The 27157-nt window shown below is 47.7% G+C and overlaps 1 protein-coding gene across 1 annotated transcript in view; it reads left to right on the forward strand.

Annotated features, from left to right (window-relative positions):
• Window positions 1-18535, forward strand: part of LOC147112482 (katanin p60 ATPase-containing subunit A1-like) — a 76404-nt gene extending 57869 nt beyond the window's left edge. The window contains exons 7-9 of the mRNA XM_085996772.1: window positions 4841-4975; window positions 5638-5764; window positions 15232-18535. Coding sequence (XP_085852898.1) covers window positions 4841-4975; window positions 5638-5764; window positions 15232-15430 — 461 coding nt within the window. The 3' untranslated portion in view covers window positions 15431-18535. The remainder of the gene's footprint in view (window positions 1-4840; window positions 4976-5637; window positions 5765-15231) is intronic.
• Window positions 18536-27157: the final 8622 nt, after the last annotated feature.

A 27157-nucleotide genomic window follows, 5' to 3' on the forward strand; every position in this document is an offset into this window, starting at 1 on the left:
AGGAGGAGACCAAACTAATAGTTTGTGTTAGTTTGTCCCAACATGGGGCCCTGCAAGACATGCAATTGATGAGCTGAAGCTGGTGAAAAATCTCCATAAATATCCAATTTCACATATAAATGTCACATTATGGACTCTGGTCCAAGTGACGTTTTATCATGGAGAAATTCAAGCACTTTGAGAGGTTTTTATTGGTTTGTAACAGTTTCTGTGAGTTAAGTATCATAATCTAGTGAAATCTGCTGTTTCCTCTTGTTTTTAATGTCATTTCTCAATAAACCCGATTTTGTTTGTGGCCTGATAAATACAATCTGTCAGTGTGCTATTTGCACATCTATTGACGAGACCTGGGAAGAGCAAATCATCTTTTGTATAAAAAAATAGGGTGAGCTTTTGATGAAAGTGCAGAGGGGTGGGACTAATTCTTTTTACGCAGCGAGTTGTTCTGTTCTGGAATGCACTGCCTGAAAGGGCGGTGGAAGCAGATTCAGTAGTAACTTTCAAAGAGAATTGGATAAATACTTGAAACGGAAACATTTTCAGGGCTATGGGGGAGGGGGACTAATTGGATAGCTCTTTCAAAGAGCTGGCACAGGCCCAATGGGCTGAATGACCTCCTGTGCTGTATGATTCTATGATTATCAAGAGTAAAGTCATAGTCATAATGGTACAGAAGGAGGCTGTTTGGCCCATCGAGTCCGTGCCGGCTCTCTGCAGAGCAATCCAGTCAGTCCCATTACCCCGCTCTATCCCTGTAGCCCTGCAAGTTTATTTCCCTCAAGTGCCGATCCAGTCTCCCCTTGAAAACATTGAGCGTCTCCGGTTCCACCACTTCAGGTGGTAGAGAGAAAACGGGGAATTATAGACCGGTAAGCCTGACATCGGTAGTGGGGGAAAATGCTGGAGTCCATTATAAAAGATGTAATAGCAGAGCACTTGGAAAACAGTGACAGGATCGGACAAAGTCAACATGGATTTACAAAAGGTAAATTGTGCTTGACTAATCTACTGGAATTTTGAGGATGTAACTGGTAAAATAGATAAGGGAGAACCAGTGGATGTGGTGTATTTGGACTTTCAGAAGGCTTTCGATAAGGTCCCGCATAAGAGATTAGCGTGTAAAGTTAAAGCACATGGGATTGGGGGTAAGGTATTGACTTGGATAGAGAACTGGTTGGCAGACAGAAAGCAAAGAGTTGGAATAAACGGGTCTTTTTCCGAGTGGCAGGCAGTGACTAGTGGGGTACCGCAGGGACCGATGCTAGGACCCCAGCTATTCACAATATATATTAATGATCTAGACAAGGGAACTAGATGTAATATCTCCAAGTTTGCAGACGACACAAAGCTGGGTGGGCGTGTGTGCTGTGAGGAGGATGCCGAGAAAGTCCAGGATGATTTGGACAGGTTGGGTGATTGGGCAGAAGCATGGCAGATGCAATATAACGTGGATAAATGTGAGGTTATCCACTTTGGTGTCAAAAACAGGAAGGCAGATTATTATTTGAATGGCAATAGATTGGGAGAAGGGGAAGTGCAACGAGACCTGGGTGTCCTTGTGCACCAGTCGCTGAAGGTAAGCATGCAGTTGCAGCAGGCGGTTAAGAAGGCAAATGGTATGTTGGCCTTCGTAGCAAAAGGGTTCGAGTACAGGAACAAGGATGTCTTGCTGCAGTTGTACAGGGCCTTGGTGAGACCACTCCTTGAGTATTGTGTGCAGTTTTGGTCGCCTTATCTGAGGAAGGATGTTCTTGCCATGGAGGGAGGGCAGCGAAGATTCACCAGGCTGATACCTGGGATGGCAGGAATGATGTATGAGGAGAGATTGGGTCGATTGGGCTTATACTCGCTGGAGTTTAGAAGAATGAGAGGGGATATCATTGAAACTTATAAAATTCTAACAGGACTAGACAGACTAGATGCAGGAAGGATGTTCCCGATGGCCGGGGAGTCCAGAACCAGGGTCACAGTCTTAAGGATTTAGGACAGAGATGAGGAGGAATTTCTTCACCCAGAGAGTGGTGAACCTGTGGAATTCTCTACCACAGAAGGCAGTAGAGGCCAATTCATTAAATATATTCAAGAAGGAGTTAGATATATTTCTTGAGGCTAAAGGGATCAAGGGTTGTGGAGAGAAAGCAGGGACAGGGTATTGAATTTGGATGATTAGCCATGATCTCATTGAATGGCGGAGCAGGCTCGAGGGGCCGAATGGCCTACTCCTGCTCCTATCTTCTATGTTTCTATGTGCAAATCACGGGCTGAGCTGCCCTGCCATGCCTCTATTTACCAGACTATGGAGGTAATTTAGCAGAAATAAACTTAAAACTTAACAAGAAACACTCAACAGCTACCCACCAATCAGCGCTTCCCTCTATTAGATAGGCTATGTACAACTTAGCAGAAATATACTCAAAACAGAACAAAAGAAGGCCCAGAAATTCGGGTCGGGGGCTTCCCGCAGGTGCAAGCCCCCGACCTGCACTTACCTAGCGCGCTGGCCGTTGAGCTGTGGGCCCGCGTGGGATTCCGATCCTGGGTCTCCTCCAACTGCCGGCGCGCAGTGCTTGCGTATCCCAGGGGTGCAGTTAGTTCAATGCGTTCCCTGGGATCACATGGGCCATGGAGAGCCAATGGTAGCAGGGAATGCTTCATAAGTTTGACAGGAAGTGCTGTCAAACCTATAAGCCACAAAACATCACTAAAACTTCAAATAAATTTTTTTTTTTAATCACATTTTTAAAATAACTATAAATTACATGAAATAACTATTTTAAACAATAATTTAAATTTTTGAAAAAATTAATTATATTTTCTAACGGGGCTAAAAATAAACTTACCTTTCTTTAAAGTATTTAAAAATTATAAATCTGTGGAAAAAATGTTTTAATTTTAATTAATTCACCACTTACCTTGTTAAAAGCAGGCCTTGCACCTACTTTTTACAATTGTAACTGCTGGAGACTTACCCTCCCGGAGAAACCTGCAAAAAAAACCGTAAGTTCGATGCGCACGCGCTGCCTCTCCTGCGCACACGTTCCACCTGTCAACCTCTTTCAGGGGAACGGAAGTGCTGGTTTCCCGCGCATGCACAAAACCGGCACTTTCGTTGGGCCTACAGTACCACGTGCGTACTCGCGCGTTGGGACCTGAATTTCTGGTCCATTACCTTACTACAAATACTCACCCTATATTCACCTCTCGGCTCCCTTGTGCCAGCGACACCTTTGAATTCTGACGTCACTCCTTCGTTGTGTCACTTGCCAACTGTCTCCCTCGCAGGTAGTCCGCTCACTCAGACTCCCAGGCCTCTGCTGCGCACTTGCCTTTATCCCTGGTCTCCGACTCCATTCCTCCCGTAGGTCAGCCAACTCAGACTGTACTGCTGCCCTGTGACGTCACACCTTATTTTTTGGGAAATAGTGAAGGTCCCACTGGCGTCTCCAATTAGGTCCGCTCTTTTGCCGCTCTGGCTCTCAGCTCCTGCTCTTTTTATGGTACACTGCCACTCTGGCTCTCTCCTCCCGCTCTACTTGGTATATGGAAATTGAACTTCATCCAGGCAATAAGGAAGACCATACCTGAGACAGGCAATCTAACATTCATGGCCTAAATTAATGTTTCGTACATTACAACAGTGACTACACTTCAAAAAGTACTTCATTGACTGTAAAGTGCTTTGGGACATCCTGAGATCATGAAAGGTATTCGATAAATGCAAAGCTTTCTTTTTCTTTCTCTTTTGGTTTTTCTTCCTCTCTCTTTCTCTTTCTTTTTCCTTTTTCTCTTTTTTACCTTGTATTTTCTTACTTTTTCGTTCTCTCTTTCTCCCTTTTCTTTCTTGTTCTTTATCTTTCTCGTTCTTTATCTTCCTCTTTCTGTCTCTTTCTCTTCTTTCTCTCTTGCCCCCGCCGCCCCCCTCTCTTGCCCCCGCCGCCCCCCTCTCTTGCCCCCGCCGCCCCCCTCTCTTGCCCCCCGCCCGGGCCCCCTCTCGCCCCCCCCCCCTCATGACTTAAGAAATAGGAGCAGGAGTAGGTCATTCGGCCCTTCGAGCCTGCTCCGCCATTTAATGAGATCATAGCTGATCGTCTGCCTCAATTCTATTCACCGGCCTTATCGCCATATCCCTTGATGCCCTTACTAGTCAAAATCTATCGACTTCTGTTTTGAATATATCCAATGACTGAGCCTCCACAGCCCTCTGGAGTAGAGAATTCCAAAGATTCACCACCCTCTGTGTGAAGAAATGTCTTCTCATCTCAGTCCTGAATGGCCTACCCTTTATTCTGAGGCTGTGGCCCCTGGTTCTAGACTCCCCAGCCAAGGGAAACATTCTCCCAGCATCCGCCCTATCAAGCCCTGTAATCATTTTGTATGCTTCAATGAGATCCCCTCTCATTCTTCTGAATTCAAGAGAATACAGGCCTAGTTTACTCAATCTCTTCTCCTACGACTGTCCCGCCATCCCAGGAATCAGTCTGGTGAACCTTCGTTGCACTCCCTCTATGGCAAGTACATCCTTTCTTAGGTAAGGAGACCACAGTGTTTCAGGTGTGGTCTCACCAAGGCCCTATATAATTGGAGTAAGACTTCTTTACTCCTGTACACAAATCCTCTTGTAATGAAGGCCAGCATACCATTTGCCTCTCTTTCTCGTTCTTTTTTTTTCTCTTCCCTCTTCTTTCTCTTTCTTTCTGTCTCTCTCTCCTTTTTCTCTTTCGCTCCTTTTTCTCTTTTGCCCCTTTTTCTTTTTTTCTTTTTCTCTTTCTCACTTTCTCCTCTCTTGTTCTTTTCCTTTCTCTTGTACTTATATTGATATGTTTATATCCCTGTATTGTAGGTGTTGGAGGTGCATCAGAAAATGATGATCCTTGCAAGATGGTTCTGGTTCTGGCAGCTACTAACTTCCCATGGGATATTGATGAAGCTCTAAGAAGGCGTCTAGAAAAGCGGATTTATATTCCTTTGCCTTCAGGTACTGATGACAGTTTAGTTAAAATAAAGTGTTAACACAACCAGCTTATGAGAGATATAAAGATTAGAGCCTGTGTGTGCAATGAAAACTTGGTCTTTCTGATCTTCAGTTAAAAGGTGCGACTTTTCCATGACACAAACTTGTCAAAATATTTTATTGAACATGTGCTATCCACTTTGGTCATTTCTGCTCCTTTAGTGTTTTTCTGAAATTGTGTCATCTAGATTATCATTCAGCTTTACGGATATTGCTGTACAGGAAAAAAATCGTAATTTAACAGTAAATATTTTAATTTCTGATGGGTTCCTTGTTAAAATGGTGTTTTAATTGCCAAATGTATCTATTGTTACTTTTGAATGCTATAACCCTAATCTTGCTCCCTTTTTTAATACTGCCGGGCTGAATCCGGAGTTATGCTGTTTGCATTATCTGTAATTGAATACATTGTTTAGCAAAGCAAATGTGAAAAGGAGCAGCAGGAAAATCTTGACATCACATTTTAATGGTGCAAATTCAGGATTTTGACCTTCTCAACTCTAGGCTTTAATAAAGGCCCCATTAGGTGTCCATGTTTGTATGTAATACTGCTAGTCTGGGGAGATTTATTTTAAAATTGGTTTAATATGGCAAGTAAAATTTACTCTCTTCAATTTTTATTTCAGCAACGGGCAGAGAGGAGCTGCTGCGGATAAACCTCCGAGAACTGGAGGTGACAGATGATGTGGATGTCAAAAAAATAGCAGAACAAATGGAAGGGTATTCTGGAGCAGACATTACCAATGTTTGCAGGTTTGTTTCAGCACACTCAAATTTTTGAGTCCTTATCTCTTGATGATTTATAAACTTCAGCTTTATCGCAAAAAAATAATAATTTTGAAATCTAAAAACTCTACAAACCAAATACACTTTGTGTCTCTGTGCTGTTCAAAATGTTTACTTGTCTATGTTGGAGGAAAATTAAAGGGGAGTTCCATTTAGCAGTAAGCATTAAAATGAATGTGCAAAACAGAGTAACTGGTCACATTTCATTTGCTGTTTGTGGGATCTTAGGATGTGCAAATTGGATACATGTTTGCTTACAAAACAACAGCGACTGTACTTCATAAAAAAAATTCAGCGGCTGCGAACTGCTTTGGGATAGCTTGAAGATGTGAAATGCAAGTTCTTCTCTTCTACTTGTACCTCCCTCATCTACTCATACCATACTGTGCTCATACCCCTCTCATGTATTCATGTACACTCTCGGTTATTTACTTATACTCCCCTCATATTTACAATCTATATTAATGACTTAGATGAAAGGACTGAGTGTAACGTATCCAAGTTTGTTGTTGATACAAAGTTAGGTAGGAAAGTAAACTGTGAGGAGGACGCAAAGAGGCTGCAGAGAGATATAGACAGGTTGACTCAGTGGGCAAGAACATGGCAAATGAAATACAGTGTGGGGAAGTGTGAAGTTATCCACTTTAGTAGGAAAAATAAAACAACAATATTTTTTGAATGGTGAGAGACTGGGAAATGTTTGCACTCAGAGGGACCTGGGTGTCCTTGTATATGAATCACAGAAAGTTAACATGCAGGTACAGCAAGCAATTAGGAAAGCAAATGGTATATTAGCTTTTGTTACAAAGGGATTAGAGTATAAGAGTAAAGAAGTCTTAGTACAGGGCATTGGTGAGGCCACACCTGGAATACTGTGTACACTTCTGGTCTCCTTACCTAAGGAAAGATATACTTCCCTTAAAGGGAGTGCTGCGAAGGTTCATTAGACAGGTTCCTGGGATGAGGGGATTTCCCTATGAGGAGAGATTGAGTAGACTAGGCCTATATTCCTTAGAGTTTAGAAGAATGAGAGGTGATCTAATTGAAACATAAAATTCTTAAGGGGCTTGACAGGGTTAACGCTGGGAAAATGTTTCCCCTGGCTGGGGAATCTAGAACACGAGATCACAGTCACAGAATAAGGGGTAGGCCATTTAGGACTGAGATGAGAAGAAACTTCTTCACTCAAAGGGTTGTGAATCTTTGGAATTCTCTACCCCTGAGAGCTGTGGATGCTCAGTCGTTGAGTATGTTCAAGATGGGTTGATAAATTTTTGGGAACAAAGGGAATTAAGGGATATGGGGATAGTGCAGGAAGGTGGAGTTGAGGTAGAAGATCAACTGTGATCTTGATGAATGGCAGCGCAGGCTCGAAGGGCCAAATGGCCTACTCCTGCTCCTATTTCTTATGTTCTTATATACTCGCACCTCATTCATATAATTTGTGTATTCAGCTCCTATTCCTATACTGATACAATAACATCTTGCATTTTTATCGCACCTTAAAGTCTTAAAGCATTTCAGAAATGGAAATAGACAGGGAAGCAGACATCAAACCCCCCTCTCCACTTTGTGACAATTTTAAATTGATGACCCCTCATCGCTGACTCTCCAGCTAGTGGAAATGGTCTATCTTTATTCCCCCTATCAAAATCTTTTATGTTAAAAACCTCGATCAAATCTCCTCTTAATCTTCTCCGCTCCAGTAGATATAGTCTCAAGGCCGCAAGTCTCTTCTCATAACTATAGTTTCCAATCCCCCCTCCTGTTGAATATATGCTGTACATAGGTGGTGGAGAGTTAGGGATGGGTATCACCTGCGTCTGTGGATGATGTCACCTGAGGAGCAGGATGTAGATGAAGAGGAGAGAACCGGGGTAGAATCAGGTGGAGGGGCCACCGGAGGTGACTGGGGGTGAGTAGAGAATCTATTGCTGGAGATGCATTAGCTTTATTTGAATAGATAGTGGAACAACGCAAGGAGCTGTAGAATAGAAACATAGAAGATAGGAGCAGGAGTAGGCCATTCAGCCCCTCGAGCCTGTTCCGCCATTTAATGAAATCATGGCTGATCATCCAAATTCAGTACCCTGTCCCTGCTTTCTCCCCATATCCCTTGATCCCTTTAGCCTTAAGAAATATATTTAACTCCTTCTTGAATATATTTAATGAATTGGCCTCAACTGCCTTGTGTGGTAAAGAATTCCACAGGTTCACCACTCTCTGGGTGAAGAAATTCCTCCTCATCTCCGTCCTAAATGGCTTACCCCTTATCCTTAGACTGTGACCCCTGGTTCTGGACTCCCCCGCCATCGGGAACATCCTTCCTGCATCTAGTCTGTCTAGTCCTGTTAGAATTTTATATGTTTCAATGAGATCCCCCTCTCATTCTTCTAAACTCTAGCGAAAATAAGCCTAATCGACCCAATCTCTCCTCATAAGTCATTCCTGCCATCCCAGGTATCAGCCTGGTGAATCTTCACTGCACTCCCTCCATGGCAAGAACATCTTTCCTCAGATAAGGCAACCAAAACTGCACACAATACTCAAGGAGTGGTCTCACCAAGGCCCTGTATAACTGCAGCAAGACATTCTTGCTCCTGTACTCGAATCTTCTCGCTGTAAGGCCAACATACCATTTGCCGCCTTAACCGCCTGCTGCACCTACATGCTTACCTTCAGCGATTGGTGCACAAGGACACCCAGGTCTCGTTGCACTTCCCCCTTTTCCCAATCTATTGCCGTTCAGATAATCTGTTTTTGCCACCGAAGTGGATAACCTCACATTTATCCACATTATACTGCATTTGCCATGCATCTGTCCAATCACCCAACCTGTCCAAATCATACTGGAGTTTCTCTGCATCCTCACGATTCGGAACATGACGCGGACAGGAGGGAGCAGCTGATTGGGTGAGTACGGCCAGGTTAGTTTGACAGTTAGGGTTCATAGTTTGTAAATGTTGGAAGGTCTTAATTTTTTTGTGTGTGGTCATAGTTTCTAGTACTAGTAACCAAGGGCCCTTGAGTATATCATTTAATTGGTGGTATTGAATTGATTTAATTTAGATTAATTAAAGGGTAAGTCATGGCAGCATAGCTCGGCCCCGTAGTATGCCCCTCCTGCGCTATGTGGGAAATCAGGGACACTTCCTGTGTCCCTGACTACCATGTGTGCAGGAAGTGTATCCAGCTGCAGCTACTGGCAGACTGCATTGCAGCGCTGGAGCTGCGAGTGGATACATACTGGAGCATTCGCGATGCTGAGGAGGTCGTGGATATCACGTTTAATCAGTTGGTCACACCGCAGGTAAAGGTTGCACAGGCAGAAAGGGAACGGGTGATCACCAGGCAGAGTAGTAGGCGCAGGCAGGTAGTGCAGGAGTCCCCTGTAGTCATCCCCCTCTCAAATAGATATACCACTTTGGATACTGTTGGGGGGTGTGACTTAGCAGGGGAAGGCAGCAGCAGCCAACTTCCTGGCACCAGGGGTGGTTCTGCTGCACAGGACGGGAGGAAAAAGAGGGGTAGAACTATAGTAATAGGGGATTCTATTGTAAGGGGAATAGATAGGCGTTTCTGCGGCCACAAATGAGACTCCAGGATGGTGTTGCCTCCCTGGTGCAAGGGTCAAGGATGTCTCAGAGCGGCTGCAGAACATTTTGGAAGGGGAGGGTGAACAGCCAGTTGTCGTGGTGCATATAGGTACCAACGATATAGGTAAAAAATGGGATGAGGTCCTAAAAGCTGAATATAGGGAGTTAGGAGGTAAATTTAAAAAATAGGACCTTAAAGGTAGTAATCTCAGGATTGCTACCAGTGCCACGTGCTAGTCAGAGTACAAATAGAAGGATATTTCAGATGAATACGTGGCTAGAGGAATGGTGCAAGGGGGAGGGATTCAAACTCCTGGTACATTGGAACCGGTTCTGGGGGAGGTGGGACCAGTACAAACCGGACGGTTTGAACCCGGGCAGGACCGGGACCGATGTCCTAGGGGGAGTGTTTGCTAGTGCTCTGGTGGAGGGTTTAAACTAAAATGGCAGGGGGTTGGGAACCTGAGCAGGGAGACAGAGGAAAGGGAAACAAGAATAGAAGCAAAAGACAGGAAGGAGAAAAACAAAAGTGGCAGTCAGAGAAATCAAGGGTTTAAATCAAACATGGCCACAGTAAATAATAATTCTAAAAGGTCTAAGCGCGTTAAAAAAACAAGCCTAAAGGCTTTGGGCTAGATTTTCAGTTGCTTGCGCCAGCAGTTAGCGCCTTAAGAGAAGTGATTTTCGGGCGCTATGCGTGTAGCGCCCGGGCGCAGCGCAGTTTGCGCCCCGCCCCAAATTAAGTTGCCCGTTAGCGCCGGCGCAAAGTTTAGCGGCCGCCCGGCTGCGCGCGCAGAAAATGACGTCACATCCTCGTGCAACGCCCTTTGGCCGCCCCGAATACAAACTTCAGTCGGACCGCCCGATTGTGCGGCTGGCGTCCAGAGCGTTTGTAAAATGGAACGCAACGCACCCTGGGGAGCGCAAATTAAAGGGCCCTCCTCCTGCACTATAATGGACGGATCCAGTGTGTTGTGAATGGTGTATTTATGTTTCCCTCCTCCTCCTCCTCCTCCTCCTCCTCCTCCTCCTCCTCTTTTCCCCCCCAGACTCTGCCTTTGCAAAAAACACATGCACCCTTCCCCTTTAAGAGCTCACTGGCACCAGAGTGTCTGCCGTGCGCTGCGCCCGAGCTCGGGTGTTGCGCTCTGCACCGCCGGCTTAGCGCCTAAAGATAGTAGTGGAACGCCTCTTTTAGCGCTCCACCAACCTCTTAGGGCGAAGCCACTGAATTTCCGGCAACGGGGCGCTACTTTGGGGCGGGCGCTAAGGTTAGCGCCCCAAAACTGTCTATACTGAAAATCTAGCCCTAGGTGTCTTAATGTTAGGAGCATTCGTAATAAGGTGGATGAATTAGCTGCGCAAATAGAGGTAAACGAATATGATATGATTTGGATTCCGGAAACATGGCTCCAGGGTGGCCAAGGCTGGGAACTCAACATCCAGGGGTATTCAATATTCAGGAATGATAGGCAAAAAGGAAAAGGAGGTGGGGTAGCATTGCTGGTTAAAGAGGGGATTAGCACAATTGTAAGGAAGGATATTAGCTCTGATGATGTGGAATCTGTATGGGTAGAACTGAGAAATACCAAGGGGCAGAAAACGTTAGTGGGAGAGGTATATAGACCTCCAAACAGTAATGCGGAGGTTGGGGATTGCATTAAAACGGAAATTAGAGAAGCGTGCAATAAGGGCACAGCAGTTATCATGGGTGACTTTAATCTACATATAGATTGGGCTAATCAAATTAGTAACAATACCGTGGAGGAGGAATTCCTGGAGTATATACGGGGTGGTTTCCTGGACCAATATGTCGAGGAACCAACTAGAGATCAGGCCATCATAGACTGGGTATTATGTAATGAGAAAGGATTAATTCGCAATCTTGTGCGAGGCCCCTTGGGTCAGAGCGATCATAGTATGATAGAATTCTTCATTAAGATGGAGAGTGAAGTAGTTGACTCAGAGACTCGAGTCCTGAATTTAAATAAAGGAAACTACGATGGTATGAGGCACGAGTTGGGTAGGATTGATTGGGGAATGTCACTCAAAGGGTTGACGGTGGATAGGCAATGGCAAACATTCAAAGATCGCATGGATGAACTACAACATTTGTTCATCCCAGTTTGGCATAAAAATAAAACAAAAAAGGTGACTCAACCGTGGCTAACCAGGGAAATTAGGTCCAAGGAGAGGGCATATAAATTCACCAGAAAAAAACAGTAAACCTGAGGATTGGGAGCTGTTTAGGATTCAACAAAGGAGGACAAAGGGATTAATTAAGAAGGGGAAAATAGAGTATGAGAGTAAGCTTGCAGGGAACATAAAAACTGACTCTAAAAGTTTTTATAGATATGTGAAGAGATAAAGATTGGTCAAGTCAAGCGTAGGTCCCTTGCAGTCCGAATCAGGGGAATTTATAATGGGGAAACAAAGAAATGGCAGACCAATTAAATACATACTTTGGTTCTGTCTTCACAAAGGAGGACACAAATAACCTCCCAGAGATGTCGGGGAACATAGGGTCTAATGAGAGGGAGGAACTGAAAGAAATCAGTATTTGTAGGGAAATGGTGTTAGGGAGATTAACAGGATTGAAGGCCGATAAATCCCCAGGGCCTGATCATCTACATCCTAGGGTACTTAAGGAAGTGGCCCTAGAAATAGTAGATGCGTTGCTGATCATGTTCCAAAATTCGATAGACTCTGGAACAGTACCCATGGATTGGAGGGTAGCTAATGTTACCCCACTATTCAAAAAAGGTGGTAGAGAGAAAACGGGGAATTATAGACCGGTAAGCCTGACATCGGTAGTGGGGAAAATGCTAGAGTCCATTATAAAAGATGTAATAGCAGAGCACTTGGAAAACAGTGACAGGATCGGACAAAGTCAACATGGATTTACAAAAGGTAAATCGTGCTTGACTAATCTACTGGAATTTTTTGAGGATGTAACTGGTAAAATAGATAAGGGAGAACCAGTGGATGTGGTGTATTTGGACTTTCAGAAGGCTTTCGATAAGGTCCCGCATAAGAGATGAGCGTGCAAAGTTAAAGCACATGAGATGGGGGTATGGTACTGTCTTGGATAGAGAACTGGTTGGCAGACAGAAAGCAGAGAGTTGGAATAAACGGGTCTTTTTCCGAGTGGCAGGCAGTGACTAGTGGGGTACCGCAGGGATCGGTGCTAGGACCCCAGCTATTCACAATATATATTAATGATCTAGACGAGGGAACTAAATGTAATATCTCCAAGTTTGCAGACAACACAAAGCTGGGTGGGTGTGCGTGCTGTGAGGAGGGTGCCGAGAAACTCCAGTATGATTTGGACAGGTTAGGTGATTGGGCAGAAGCATGGCCGATGCAATATAACGTGGATTATTGCGAGGTTATCCACTTTGGTGTCAAAAACAGGAAGGCAGATTATTATTTGAATGGCAATAGATTGGGAGAAAGGGAAGTGCAACGAGACCTGGGTGTCCTTGTGCACCAGTCGCTGAAGGTAAGCATGCAGGTGCAGCAGGCGGTTAAGAAGGCAAATGGTATGTTGGCCTTCGTAGCAAGAAGGTTCAAGTACAGGAGCAAGGATGTCTTGCTGCAGTTGTACATGGCCTTGGTGAGACCACACCTTGAGTATTGTGTGCAGTTTTGGTCGCCTTATCTGAGGAAGGACGTTCTTGCCATGGAGGGAGTGCAGCGAAGATTCACCAGGCTGATACCTGGGATGGCAGGAATGACGTATGAGGAGAGATTGGGTCGATTGGGCTTATACTCGCTGGAGTTTAGAAGAATGAGAGGGGATCTCATTGAAACTTATAAATTTCTAATAAGACTAGACAGACTACATGCAGGAAGGATGTTTCCGATGGTCGGGGAGTCCAGAACCAGGGGTCACAGTCTAAGGATAAGGGGTAAGCCATTTAGGACAGAGATGAGGAGGAATTTCTTCACCCAGAGAGTGGTGAACCTGTGGAATTCTCTACCACAGAAGGCAGTGGAGGCCAATTCATTAAATATATTCAAGAAGGAGTTGGATATATTTCTTAAGGCTAAAGGGATCAAGGGATATGGGGAGAAAGCGGGGACAGGGTACTGAATTTGGATGATCAGTCATGATCTCGTTGAATGGCGGAGCAGGCTCAAGGGGCCAAATGGCCTACTTCTGCTCCTATCTTCTATGTATCCTCCTCACAGCATACACGCCCATGCAGCTTTGTGTCATCTGCAAACTTGGAGATATTGCATCTAGTTCCGTCGTCTGGATCATTTATTTATATATATATATTGTGAATAGCTGGGGTCCTAGCATCGATCCCTGCGGTACCCCACTAGTCACTGCCTGCCACTTGGAAAAAGACCCGTTTATTCCAACTCTGCTTCCTGTCTGCCAACCAGTTCTCTATCCAAGACAGTACCTTACCCCCATCTCATGTGGTTTAACTTTGCACGATAATCTCTTATGCAGGACCTTATCGAAAGCCTTCTGAAAGTCCAAATACACCACATCCACTGGTTCTCCCTTATCTATTCTACCAGTTACATCCTCAAAAAATTCCAGTAGATTAGTCAAGCATGATTTACCTTTTGTAAATCCATGTTGACTTTGTCTGATCCTGTCACTGTTTTCCAAGTGCTCTGTTATTACATCTTTATAATGGACTCTAGCATTTTCCCCAGTACCGATGTCAGGCTTACCGGTCTATAATACCCCGTTTTTTCTCTACCACCTTTTTTAAATAGTGGGGTTACATTAGCTCTCCTCCAATCCATGGGAACTGTTCCAGAGTCTATAGAATTTTGGAAGATGACCAGCAATGCATCTACTATTTCTAGGGCCACTTCCTTAAGTACCTTAGGATGTAGATTATCAGGTCCTGGGGATTTATCGGCCTTCAATCCCGTCAATTTCCCTAACACCATTTCCCTACAAATACTGATTTCATTCAATTCCTCCCTCATTAGACCCTATGTTCCCCGACATCCCTGTGAGGTTATTTGTGTCCTCCTTTGTGAAGACAGAACCAAAGTATGTATTTAATTGGTCTGCCATTTCTTTGTTCCCCATTATAAATTCCCCTGATTCTGACTGCAAGGGACCTAGATGAAGGAGGAAGGCATGGTATACCGTTTTAAATGCTGCAGTGACCTGGGGGAGGACATGGTGGGATAATGTAGCATGGTCATAGTCAGAGATGAAGTCATTTGTGACTTTGGTCAGGACTATCTTGGTGCAGTGAGCAAGGCAGAAACTAGATCTTGCAAATAGCAATTTTTGAGACAGATGGAGATGGGGGGCAACAATGCATTTGGGAAAACAAGCTAGGCTAGGAATGGGTGGTAGTTGGGGAAGATAATGGGTTAAGAGTGAATGTTTTGAGGATGCCAGTGGTTTTAGAAGGGAGAGATTTGGTACCTGAGATAATGTCAGCTAGATGGGGCCTAGGCAGAGACGCTGAGTGGGAAGGGTTCAAGGAGCAGGCGCTGGGTCTCATGGGGCTAAAAGGAGGGCAGAAAGTACATTGGAGGTGGGAGGTGGGGAGAAGCTGCAGATTGGGGGATGTGGGGATCAGGGCTAGAGTAGTTGGGGAATTGGGAGCATTCAGGAGAAGGGGGGGGGGAAGCAGCACAGGCAGGTGCATGGATGGTCTCAGTCTTACAAATAAAGAAATCCAAGGGCTTTGCACTTGGTTTTAGACGTGAGGTTGGAGTGGGCAGGTGAAATTATTTTGATACCCACTCCTATTATATTGATACTCCACTTGTACAGTCATAGCCCACTGCTGTGCTCATACCCCACTCTTGCCCTATATAATATATTCTGTTTTAATTTTTCTGCAGGGATGCCTCAATGATGGCCATGCGACGTCGCATTCAAGGACTAACTCCCGAGGAAATAAGAAATATCTCCAGGGACGAGTTGCAGATGCCGACGACCATGGAAGACTTTGGCATGGCATTGAAAAAAGTTTCAAAGTCCGTTTCTGCTGCAGACCTTGAGAAGTACGAGAAATGGATTGCGGAGTTTGGCTCCTATTGATCAATATGAAACACGTTTTAGTTAGTACAAGCTAAATATTATTGGGTTCACTCAGGTAAGATAGAAGATTGACTTCTTAAACCACAGGCCAAAAATGATGCCTTCAGTGCCCTATTTAAAAGCCACTTGTTATAAAATCCTTACTTCTTTCTTTGACTTTTTACTTTCTAGAATATTTTTATTTAAATGGGATACTGAGAAACCAAAGTAAAAGATGTTGGAGAATCTCACCATCAGGACCTGTTTTTAAAAAATCAAACCAGTGCAAAGATTTCTGTTTAATTCTAACATTGTTTTGTTTTTCTCTATCCATGAATGGTTTTATTGAATGTCTTCTGGGAAAGTTTGAGTCTACCAGAATGAGTTGATATTTATAGTTGATGCTGAAGTAAACAGAAGTGGTAACTATCTGTTAATAACTAGATACAACCGTTAGGGGTGCTGCAGCTTCAAGTATACCCGTTAATTCAGCTCCCCGACACCATAAACCTCATTCAGGCTAGTCAGCTGTGTTCACTTTTGAATAGAATTAGAATAGGGAAGACAAAACCAAGCAAGTGAGCATTAATCAGAATTCTTTGAATTAATATTTTAAATTGGATTTTGATGGTGAGCTTCCCTCTTAATCATTTTTGTAATGGATTAATTTCTAATAAACAAACTCTTTAAAACACATCTTAAAAGTGCAAACTCCATGCAGCAATGAGTACAGTGAGAAGATGAAATTGTGCCTTTTTTCCTTTCCCTCCCTTTCTTCCTTTACTCTTGTTCTTACTCATTCCTACCTTGTTTCTTTCACATTTTCCTTTGCTCTCCTTTTCTGCCCCTATTCTTTCTTTTACTCTACCTTTTCTTTTCCTCCCTCCATCTTGATCCTTCCTATATGTGAAATTGCTCCATAAAGTACAGAAGAACAATCTCAAGGAAAACAAGAAACCTAGGCAAGGCATGTTAGCAAAGCAGTCAAATCTCTGCATTTCCTGTGATACACTTATGTGACCCAGCTGGGATTGTATTGACAGGTTATACACTCCATTATCTATAAAATTGATCTCCGAATAAATGAATAAAGGTAGAGTCACAAGTTACAATCCTGATTCGATTTATTCAGTCAACAGGTGTAGATAGGATATTGGTGCTATTCCAAAGGGAGGATATTGTCTGGTGCACTGCCTGCCTGGGCATTCAGCTGATCGATCATCATCTGTATGAAAGGGCTCATTCTTCATTCTTTACTCCCCCCCCCCCCCCCCCCCCCCCCATCGTTAACAGCAGCTCTTTCTGTTGTTTCCCACACCAGAAAAAGTTTGAATCACCTGCCAGTTTCTGTTTGTCTCAGTTTAAATCCTGAAGGAAGTTTTCCTCAAAGATTGTGGGGTGATTTTGTACATCTTCACTGCTGGTGGGGGCCTCGCTGCCAGCAGCGTAAATTAACAATCCAGGTATGCACCAGCCACGTTTTTTTACGGCCATTAAAATAAAAGGTTGGCAATCCACGCAGCCATGAGTCAGTGCCAGTTCCTGGCTTTAAAACAGGTCAGATACTCCCCAGTAGTTGGCACCCCACCATCTGTCCTTGTTGCTTTAAATTCTTGCATCACATTACTACTTCAGAATCAGCACTGTGGCTTAACCGGGTCTATCATCCTGCGGAAAATGATTTTGGCTGCAAGAACAGTTAAACATGAATGATCCTTCTGGGTGCAGCAAAAGCTTAGATTGACACCACCCCTATTCCCAGGTCGAGGACCGGCTGCTCCTGGGTTGTGCCCCAATTTGGGGGTGATCCAATTTCTTGACCTCCATGTTTTGAAGGCTTACAATGCCAGGTGGAGAAACTTCATCCATGGGTTTCCACAGTTGCCACTTAAATCCACTGAGGTGTAATGTTCTTGTCATTCTTTCTCACCTTAATTTTTCTCCAGGAGTCCTAATGTGATAGTTTGATCCTCCAATTCATGTTTCTTCCATTTGGTTTGTGTGCGCAGATAGGACAAAATAATTAAATCAATGTAGGTAGTTTGATTTAATTGGGATCAGGGCTTTAGGGTAAATCACTACATGATGAATATTTTGGGTATTTTAGTGGATGTATCTCTTTGTCATGCTCCTGAGTAAGCCAGCATCTTTTCGTGAAAGATTTGAGCTCATTCCACTTGTGCAGTGGCCACTTACTGGGTTTGTGAAGGACTCTATGCTTTTAATAAGCATGATTGTCTTGACCCTCCATTTCTGTACCTCAAACTGACCCGAAGTTTAGGGCCTGAGAATCTTGTATTTGTGCATGTTTGGTATGCTTGTTGTTGCATGTGGAAGTGGAAGGAATGTTACATACTTTTTTCTTTGTCCTTTTGCCTTTCCATTGATCTCTACTCTTCCCTCTGTCAGGCAAAAAACTGAAGGTACACTCCAAAACTGTTGCCTTGTTATAGCAATGAGGCAAATATGTGCTTGGAAGCAAATATCAGTTATTTTTCCCCCAGGGAATAATGATATGACTTGCCAGAGCCTGAGGATAATGTACGTTCTTCTAACTGATTGATTTGTTTTCTGCACATAACATTGCTTTTATTGGTCAAGAACTGAATTGAGGATGATTTTCAATTATGATCTTGCGTGTACAACCAGATTGTACAAGATGATTACAAAATGGAATTTGGGGATTATGAAGAGATCGTTCAAGATTCTGAACCGGTTTTATACCAAGCCTATGAAGGGAAAGATGGAGAATCCTAGTGCTGTAGAAACTGAAAGAATGGCAATCAGATAAAAGCAGTTTCTGTTTTAAACTCTGAATAATCGGTTATTTTTTCTGCAAACGGTTTATCCATCTGCGTATTTGACAGTCCATAACAATAAAATGTTGACTTGTGAACAACCATTATGTCTTTACCAGTTAGATATTCAAACGACTAACAGCACTTGAAGTATCAATGACTTTCCATTTCCCCCTCTCTGTAATTTAAATGAATTAAGATGTGCTCCAAAGAGTGAGTATTTTATCATAGATTTTATACAAAGTTAAAAATTTGTTCTTCAACTCTGGAAATGCGTTTTACTGTTTCTGTAATGAACTGCCTTAAATAAAAGGACAACTGCTGCAAACATTTTTGCTGTGCATTTATTTCTCCCATTGAAGATTTGAGGTTTTTTTTTGAAGGAGCCCTATATGCCACTAGTTTGCTTCTGCTGATCTAATTGACTTGCTCTGGTTTTCACAAGCTGCTTTAATATTGCCGCTGGGTATTGAGAGAGCTAACTGCGCTGCTCTTCCACAGGAGCAACAGTAGGCCAGTGAGCCCCTCGAGCCTGTTCTGCCATTCAATGAGATCATGGCTGATCTGTGACCTAACTCCATATACCTTTGGCCCGTTCCCCTTAATACCTTTGGTTAACAAAAAGCTATCAATCGCCAAATTAAAATTAACAATTGATCTAGCATCAATTGCCATTTGCGGAAGAGAGTTCCAAACTTCTACCACACTTTGTGTGTAGAAGTGTTTCCTAATTTCACTGCCCTGGGTACACAGCCACAGGTGCAGGAGCCCCGGTTCCACCTTTATCTTTCTAATGCGTAGCTGTCTCTCTGCAAGCCAGCTGCACTGTGCAGTTCTGATGTCACATATGCAGGGTCTATGTTACTTTGGCCAGTGTGCATGTGCAGAGTAGTGACATCTTTGTTGCAAATATTCTATAGCATGATCTTGTAATGTCTAATTCCTATTGAGACTGAGGCCGACTCAGGCAATCAATCAAAAGAAGTTTAATGTAAAACTAACTGAGTTTAACAGACAAATGCAAAAGAACTACAGATACAGGTCTTTACAGTTCGAAGGCTCCACGAGGACTGCCAGGGCGGTCCCGTGGACGGCGTCATCACATCATCACGTTTTTCCCGCCGTTGGAGGATCACGTGATTAACAGCATGACGTCATCGCGTTTGCCCGCGTTCTTAAAGGGACCACGCTCTGTACATGCAAACAGTATATACAAAGATACAGGTTCAGGCTGTAGCTAACAGATTGTTAAAGGGAATTATGTACAGTTCAGAGTCCCTTAGTGGCTCTGCCACATGCGACCCCCCAGAATTGTCTTTAACGGAAAAAGTCAAACGGCGAGGAGGCCTGACAAGCCTGTTCGAGCGACTTCTGTACTCCTGAAGTGGAAGCTGCTGGACGGCGGGCGGGCTGTCAGGTGGTTGCGCTTGTCCTGGCACGGCAACTGTGGGCGGTTGACCACGTCTTGGCGGCTGTGCGGTCCCGACAGGACGGTCAAGGTCCAAGTGTGCCGGTTTCAAACGGTCCACCGAAATGTGGTCCGGTTTACCCCCGATACCCACCGAGAAGCTTTGTCTCCTGCCTCTAGCATGCGGAAAGGACCAGTGTAAGGGGCCTTGAGCAGATCCCGATGAGCGTCGTGGCGGATGAACACATATTCGGCGTTCTTCAGCTTTGCTGGGATGTGTGAGCTCTGAAAGCTGTGCTGCGATGTTGGTACAGGTGCGAAACACCTGGCTGCCTCCTGGTGGCTGATGAGTTGGTCGGATGTGGACCATGGCTCTGTTGGAATCGGAAGGAAATCCCCTGGTACGCGTAGCGGCTGGCCATAGACGAGCTCTGCTGAGGACGAGCGAAGATCTTCCTTGGGGGCCATGCGGAGACCCAACAGGACCCATGGTAGCCTGTCCGCCCATCCAGCGCCTTGGAGGCTGGCCCGGAGTGCGGCTTTGAGCGACCTGTGAAATCGTTCGCACAGGCCGTTTGCCTGTGGATGGTAGGCTGTGGTGCGATGTAGCTTGATGCCGAGCCACTGCGTTCCAGAGCTCAGAGGAAAACTGCGGTCCACGATCAGAAGAGATGTCCGCAGGTACCCCAAAACAGGCGACCCAAGAGGAGATGAACGCCCTGGCTATGTCTGCTGAAGTGGTGGATGACAAGGGAACTGCCTCTGGCCATCTGGTGGTGCGGTCTACCATCGTTAGGATATGTGTAAACCCATGGGAAGGTGGAAGTGGCCCCACCAGGTCCACATTTACGTGATCAAACCGTCGCTTCGGAACAGCGAAGGTGGCCAATGGAGCTTTGATGTGACGCTGCACCTTGGCCTTCTGGCAGACCACGCAGGTGTTGGCCCAGTCGCGGACATCCATATGCATGCCCCGCCAAATGAACTGGGACGACATCAGCCTTTGCGAGGCCTTCATTCCAGGGTGTGACAACCCATGTATGGCGTCAAACACTTTGCGGCGCCAGGCAACCGGCACGATAGGGCGAGGATCTCCTATGGGGATGTCACAAAGTAGCGTGGTGCCTGCGGCATGGAATTTGACGTCGGCCACTAGGAGGCTAGAGGGGCTGGTTCAGTAAGCCTGCACCTCCGGGTCCGAGGCTTGATCTGCGGCCATGAGGGCATAGTCGATGCCAAGCTGGACCGCATGAACAGTCGCGCGGGAGAGGCAATCTGCCACCAGGTTGTCTTTACCAGCCACGTGCTGAATATCTAGTGAATTCAGATATAAACGTTAGCTGACGTTGTTGTCGGGCTGACCACGGTTCGGCGGTCTTGGCCATGGCGAAAGTTAGTGGCTTATGGTCCACAAAAGCGGTGAAAGGACGCCCTTCCAACAAGAACCAGAAATGGCGGATGGCCAGAAAAAGAGCCAGCAACTCCCGGTCGAAGGTACTGTATGCTCGCTCGTTCCGCCGTAGTTGACGGCTGAAGAACGCCAGCGGTTGCCAGGTTCCGTTTACCCACTGTTCTTGTACTGCACCAATGGCGTAGTCTGACGCATCAGTGGTGAGGGCGATGGTGGCTCCTGGCAGCGGGTGCCCCAGCATGGTTGCGCTGGCCAAGGCGCTTTTGGTGTCAGCAAAAGCACGGTCCATGTCGACCGTCCAGCTTACCGGGTCCTTGCCAGACTTGCCCTTGAGGGCCTCGTAGAGGGGCTGCATGAGCAGTGCTGCCTTAGGCACGAAACGGTGGTAGAAGTTTACCATACCGAGGAATTCTTGCAGGGCCTTAATATTCTGTGGGCGTGGGAAAGATGTTACTGCCTCCACCTTCGTTTGCAAAGGAACTGCTCCTTCCGAGGTGATACGATGCCCCAGGAAATCAATTTGTTGCAGGCCGAACTGACACTTGGCCAGGTTGATGATCAGGCCGTGTTGGCTGAGGTGCCGAAAAATGGTGCGTAAGTGACCGATGTGCTGCTCCTTGTTAGGGCTAGCGATGAGAATATCGTCCAGGTAGACAAATATGAATGAGGTCCCAGAGTACGGAGTCCATCAGGCGCTGGAAAGCCTGGGCAGCGTTCTTCAGTCCGAACGGCATCCGCAGAAATTCGAAAAGGCCGAATGGGGTGATGACTGCAGTTTTCTGGACATCTTGCGGGTGCACTGGGACCTGGTGGTAGCCACAGACAAGGTCGACTTTGGAAAAAATGGTATTTCCCGCCAAATGGGCAGAGAAATCCTGGATATGAGGGATCGGGTACCGTTCAGGAGTCGTGACGTCGTTGAGGCGTCGGTAGTCACCGCATGACTGCCATCCGCCGCCAGGTTTCGGGACAATGTGGAGAGGCGAAGACCAGGGATGATTTGACCGGCGAATAATTCCTAACCGTTCCATTGTGGTGAACTCCACGCGAGCTTGCCAGGTTCGAGGCGCCGGGCCTGTGCGTAGACTGGGGGGCCAGTAGTGGTGATGTGGTGTTCGACACCATGTTTCGTGGCCGTAGAGGAGAAGGTGGGTCTGGTCAGGTCTGGGAATTCGCCTAGCAGGCGAGTGAACTCATCCGGAGTCAGGAAAGCACAGGAGACGGTGCGCGACATGGCGTTACTGCGGTGGCAAGGGATAGAGTGAAACATGGCTGCATTGATTAGCCGTCAGCTCCTTACGTCGACCAGGAGGCTGTTGGCGCACAAGAAATCCGCACCGAGGATGGCTTGAGAGACCTTGGCCGTAACGAATTCCCAGTAAAACCGCTAGCCGCCGAAGCACACCTGGACCCGCCGTCTGCCGAAGGTCCGAATAGCCCTGCCATTAGCCGCCTCGAGGGAGAGGCCGTGCCTTCCAGCCTGTACATCAAGAGCTGAAGCGGGTAGGATGCTACACTGCGCCCCGGAGTCGCATAGGAATCGCCGACCGGAGAGGGAGTCAGTGATAAACAGGAGCTTGCCTGAATTTCCGATTGCCACCGCAGCCGTGGGGCACCCGTTAGACCCGATCCTCTTTTGGCAGAGTTGCTGGTTTTTTTTGGCGAGAAGCTGCAGGGAGGGCGGCAACATCTTGCTTTCGCGCCAAAACGGGCGTGGTAGAAGCACAGCCCCGCGGGTTGAGGAGCTGGGGCGGTGTCTGTGGGGGATGGGCGTCTCGTGGCAGCACAGTACTGCTGCGTAACCCCGAAGATCTTGTCCGCTTCGGCAGCAAGCGCTGCGCAGTCTGTGACTTCAGACCTGGCCAGGGCAGCTTGTACTTGTTCCGGTAATTAGCTGAGGAATAGCTCCCTAAAGAGGAAGCATTCCGGTTCGGAGCCCAGGAGCGTGAGCATTTGGCGGGCGCGCTCCGACTTCGTGAGCCCGAAAACCAGTAGCAACCGCGCCTTGAGTGTTACATACTTGCGGTCGTCCAGGGGGTTCTCAAGCAGGCTGATGATCCGTGAGGCGGTGGAGCCGTCGAGTGCGGAGACCACGTAAAAGTATCGGGTCTGATCCGCAACGATGTTCCGCAGTGTGAACTGGGCTTCAGCTTGGATAAACCACGAGGTCGCCTGTTGCTCCCAGAACTGCGGCAGCTTCAATGCAACGGAGTTTGCTTCCATGCTTCGTTCCTTCTGCAAATATTGTTCGCAAAAATCGGGGTCACCAATGTAGGAATGGTCTAATTCCTATCAAGAGACTGAGGTCGACTCAGGCGATCAATCAAAAGAAGTTTAATGTAAAACTAACTGAGTTTAACAGACAAATGCAAAAGAACTACAGATACAGGTCTTTACAGTTCGAAGGCTCCACGAGGACTGCCAGGGCGGTCCCGTGGATGGCGTCATGACGTCATCACGTTTTTCCCGCCGTTGGAGGATCACGTGATTAACGGCATGATGTCATCGCGTTTGCTCGCGCTCTTAAAGGGACCGCGCTCTGTACATGCAAACAGTATATACAAAGATACAGGTTCAGGCTGTGGCTAACAGATTGTTAAAGGGAATTATGTACAGTTGTTCAGAGTCCCTTAGTGGCTCTGCCACAATATCATCACCGAAGGACTCTGCAGCTGCATGGAGCAACATGTTAACTGGCTCCAGGAAACACCTGGCAGGCAGGAAGATCCAGTAAAAAAAATAGGACCTCAAGCTGATCAATCCAAAAATTGTGGTATTTTTTTTGGGTGTGTGGGACGGCTATCATGGCAGATTGTCCATAAAGACTGACAATATGCTTTGGACATTGCTGGACCTGACTACTTCCCCTGACATCAGGGAGAAGCTTGGGACGCAGTCTGTTGAATTTTGCACCAAGTGGTGATTTTACAAGGCCACGGGTCCAGGTACCCCAGTTACACGGCCACAGGTACAGGAGCTCTGCTTACACGGTCTATGGCACAGGAGCCCTGGTTACACGGCCACAGGTGCAGGAGCCCCGATTACATGGTCACAGGTGAAGGGGTCCTGATTAAATGGCCGCAGGTACAGGAGCCCCGGTTACACGGCCACAGGTACAGAAGCCCCGATTACACGGCCACAGGTACAGGAGCCCCGGTTACAGGGCCACAGGTTCAGGAGCACCGGTTACACGGTCACAGGTACAGGAGCCCCGGTTACAGGGCTACAGGTGTGGGAGCCCTGGTTACACAGACACAGGTGCAGGAGCCTCGGTCACAGGGCCACAGGTGCAGAGCCCTGGTGACACGGCCACAGGTGCAGGAGCCCCGGTGACACATCCACAGGTACAGGAGCCTGGGTTGTTACACGGCCACAGCTACCGGAGCCCCGGTCACATGGCCACAGGTGCTGGCGCCCCGGTCACAGGGCCACAGGTGCCCCGCTTACACTGCCACTGGTGCAGGAGCCCCGTTTACACAGCTGCAAAGCTCCAGTTACACGGCCACAGGAGCCCCGGTTACATTACCACAGGTACAGGAGCCCCAGTTACACTACCACAGGTACAGGAGCCCTGGTTACACGGCCACAGGAGCCCCGGTTACACGGCCACATGAGCCCCGGTTACAGGGCCACAGGTGCAGGAGCACTGGTTACACAGCCACAGGTGTAGGAGCCCTGGTTACACGGCCACAGGTGCAGGAGCCCGGGTTACACGGCCACAGGTGCAGGAGCCCGTGTTACACGGTGGCATAGTGGTTAGCACTGTTGCCTCACAGCGCCAGGGACCCGGGTTCGAATCCGGCCTCGGGTGTCTGTGTGGAGTTTGCACATTCTCCCCGTGTTTGCGTGGGTTTTCTCCGGGTGCTCCGGTTTTCTCCCACAGTCCAAAGATGTGCGGGTTAGGTTGATTGGCTATGATAAATTGACCCTTAGTGTTAGGGGGATAGGGTGGGATATGTGTTGGTGTAGGGGTTACGGGAATCGGGTGGGATATGTGTCGGTGCAGACTCGATGGGCCGAAATGGCCTCTATCTGCACTGTGGGGTTTCTGTGATACACGGCCACAGGTGCAGGAGCCCAGGTTACACGTCCACAGATACAAGAGCCCCAGTTACACGGTCACAGGTACAGGAGCCCCGGTTATGCGGTCAGGTGCAGGAGCCCCAATTACATGGCAACAGGTACAGTAGCCCCGGATACATGGCCACAGGTGCAGGAGCCTCGGTCATAGGGCCACAGGTGCATGAGCCCCAGTTACACGGCCACAGGTGCATGAGCCCCAGTTACACGGCCACAGGTGCAGGAGCCCTGGTTATACGGCCACAGGTGCAGGAGCCCCGGTTACACGGCCACAGGTGCAGGAGCCCCGGTTACGCGGCCACAGGTGCATGAGCCCCGGTCACAGGGCCACAGGTGCAGGAGCCCCGGTCACAGGGCCACAGGTGCAGGAGCCTGGATTGTTACACGGCCACAACTACCGGAGCCCTGGTCACACGGCCACAGGTGCAGGAGCCGCAGTGACACATCCACAGGTGCAGGAGCCCGGTTACATGGCCACAGGTACAGGAACTGTGGTTACACGGCCACAGGTACCGGAGCCCCGGTGACACGTCCACAGGTGCAGTAACCCTGGTTACATGGCCACAGGTACAGGAGCCTCGGTTACACGGCCACAGGTGCAGTAACCCCGGTTACATGGCCACAGGTACAGGAGCCCCGGTTACAGGGCTACAGGTGCAGGAGCCCTGGTTACAGTTCCACAGGTGCAGGAGCCCCGGTTCCACGGATACAAGTGCAGGAGCCCCGGTTACATGACCACAGGTGCAAGATCCCCGGTTACATGGGCACAGGCGCCCGGTTAGACGGCCACATGTGCAGGAGCCCCGGTTACACGGCCACAGGTGCAGGATCCCCCGTTACTCGGCCACAGGTGCAAGAACCCCGGTTACATGGGCACAGGTGCAGAAGCCCCGGTTACATACCACAGGTGCAGGAGCCCCGGTTACACGGCAAGAGGAGCACCGGTTACACAGCCACAGGTAGAGGAGCCCCGGTTACACGGCCACAGGTGCAGGAGCCCCGGTTACACGGCCACAGGTGCAGAAGCCCTGGTTACACGTCACACAAGCCCCAGTTACACGTCCACAGGTGCAGGAGCCCCGGTTATACGGCGACAGTTGCAGGAGCCCCGGTTACATGGCCACAGGTACAGGTGCTGCGGTTACACAGCCACAGGTACAGGAGCCGCGGTTACACAGCCATAAGTACAGAAGCCGCGGTTACACAGCCATAGGTACAGGAGCCGCAGTTACACAGCCATAGGTACAGGAGCTGAGGTTATATGGACACAGGTACAGGAACCCCGGTTACATGGCCACAGGTACAGGAGCCCCGGGTACAAAGCCACAGGTAGTGGAGCCCCAGTTACAGAGCCACAGGTATAAGAGCCCCGGTTACACAGCCGCAGGTGCAGGAGCCACGGTTACACGACCACAGGTACAGGAGCCCCGGTTGCACAGCCACAGGTGCAGGAGCCCTGGTTACACGGCCAATGGTGCAGGAGCCCCAGTTACACGGCCACAGGTCCAGGAGCCCCGGTTACATGGCCACAGGTGCAGAAGCCCCGGTTACACGGCCACAGGTACAGGATCCCCGGTTACACGTCCACAGGTGTAGGAGCCCCGGTTACATGGCCACAGGTGCAGAAGCCCCGGTTACACGGGTACAGGATCCCCGGTTACACATCCACAGGTGTAGGAGCCCTGGTTACACGGCGACAGTTGCAGGAGCCCCAGTTACACAGCGAGAGGGGCACCGGTTACACGGCAACATGAGCCCTGGTTACATGGCCACAGGTACAGGTGCCCCGGTTACACGGCCACAGGTACAGGAGCCCCGGGTACAAAGCCACAGGTAGTGGAGCCCCAGTTACAGAGCCACAGGTATAGGAGCCCCGGTTACACAGCCGCAGGTGCAGGAGCCCCGGGTACAAAGCCACAGGTAGTGGAGCCCCAGTTACAGAGCCACAGGTATAGGAGCCCCGGTTACACAGCCGCAGGTGCAGGAGCCCCGGTTACACGGCCACAGGTACAGGATCCCCGGTTACACGTCCACAGGTGTAGGAGCCCCGG

Source organism: Somniosus microcephalus, chromosome 9 (genome assembly GCF_052327205.1).
Source record: "Somniosus microcephalus isolate GS21.2 chromosome 9, FLI_Smic_1.0, whole genome shotgun sequence".
In the NCBI taxonomy this organism is placed as follows: Eukaryota; Metazoa; Chordata; class Chondrichthyes; order Squaliformes; family Somniosidae; genus Somniosus; species Somniosus microcephalus.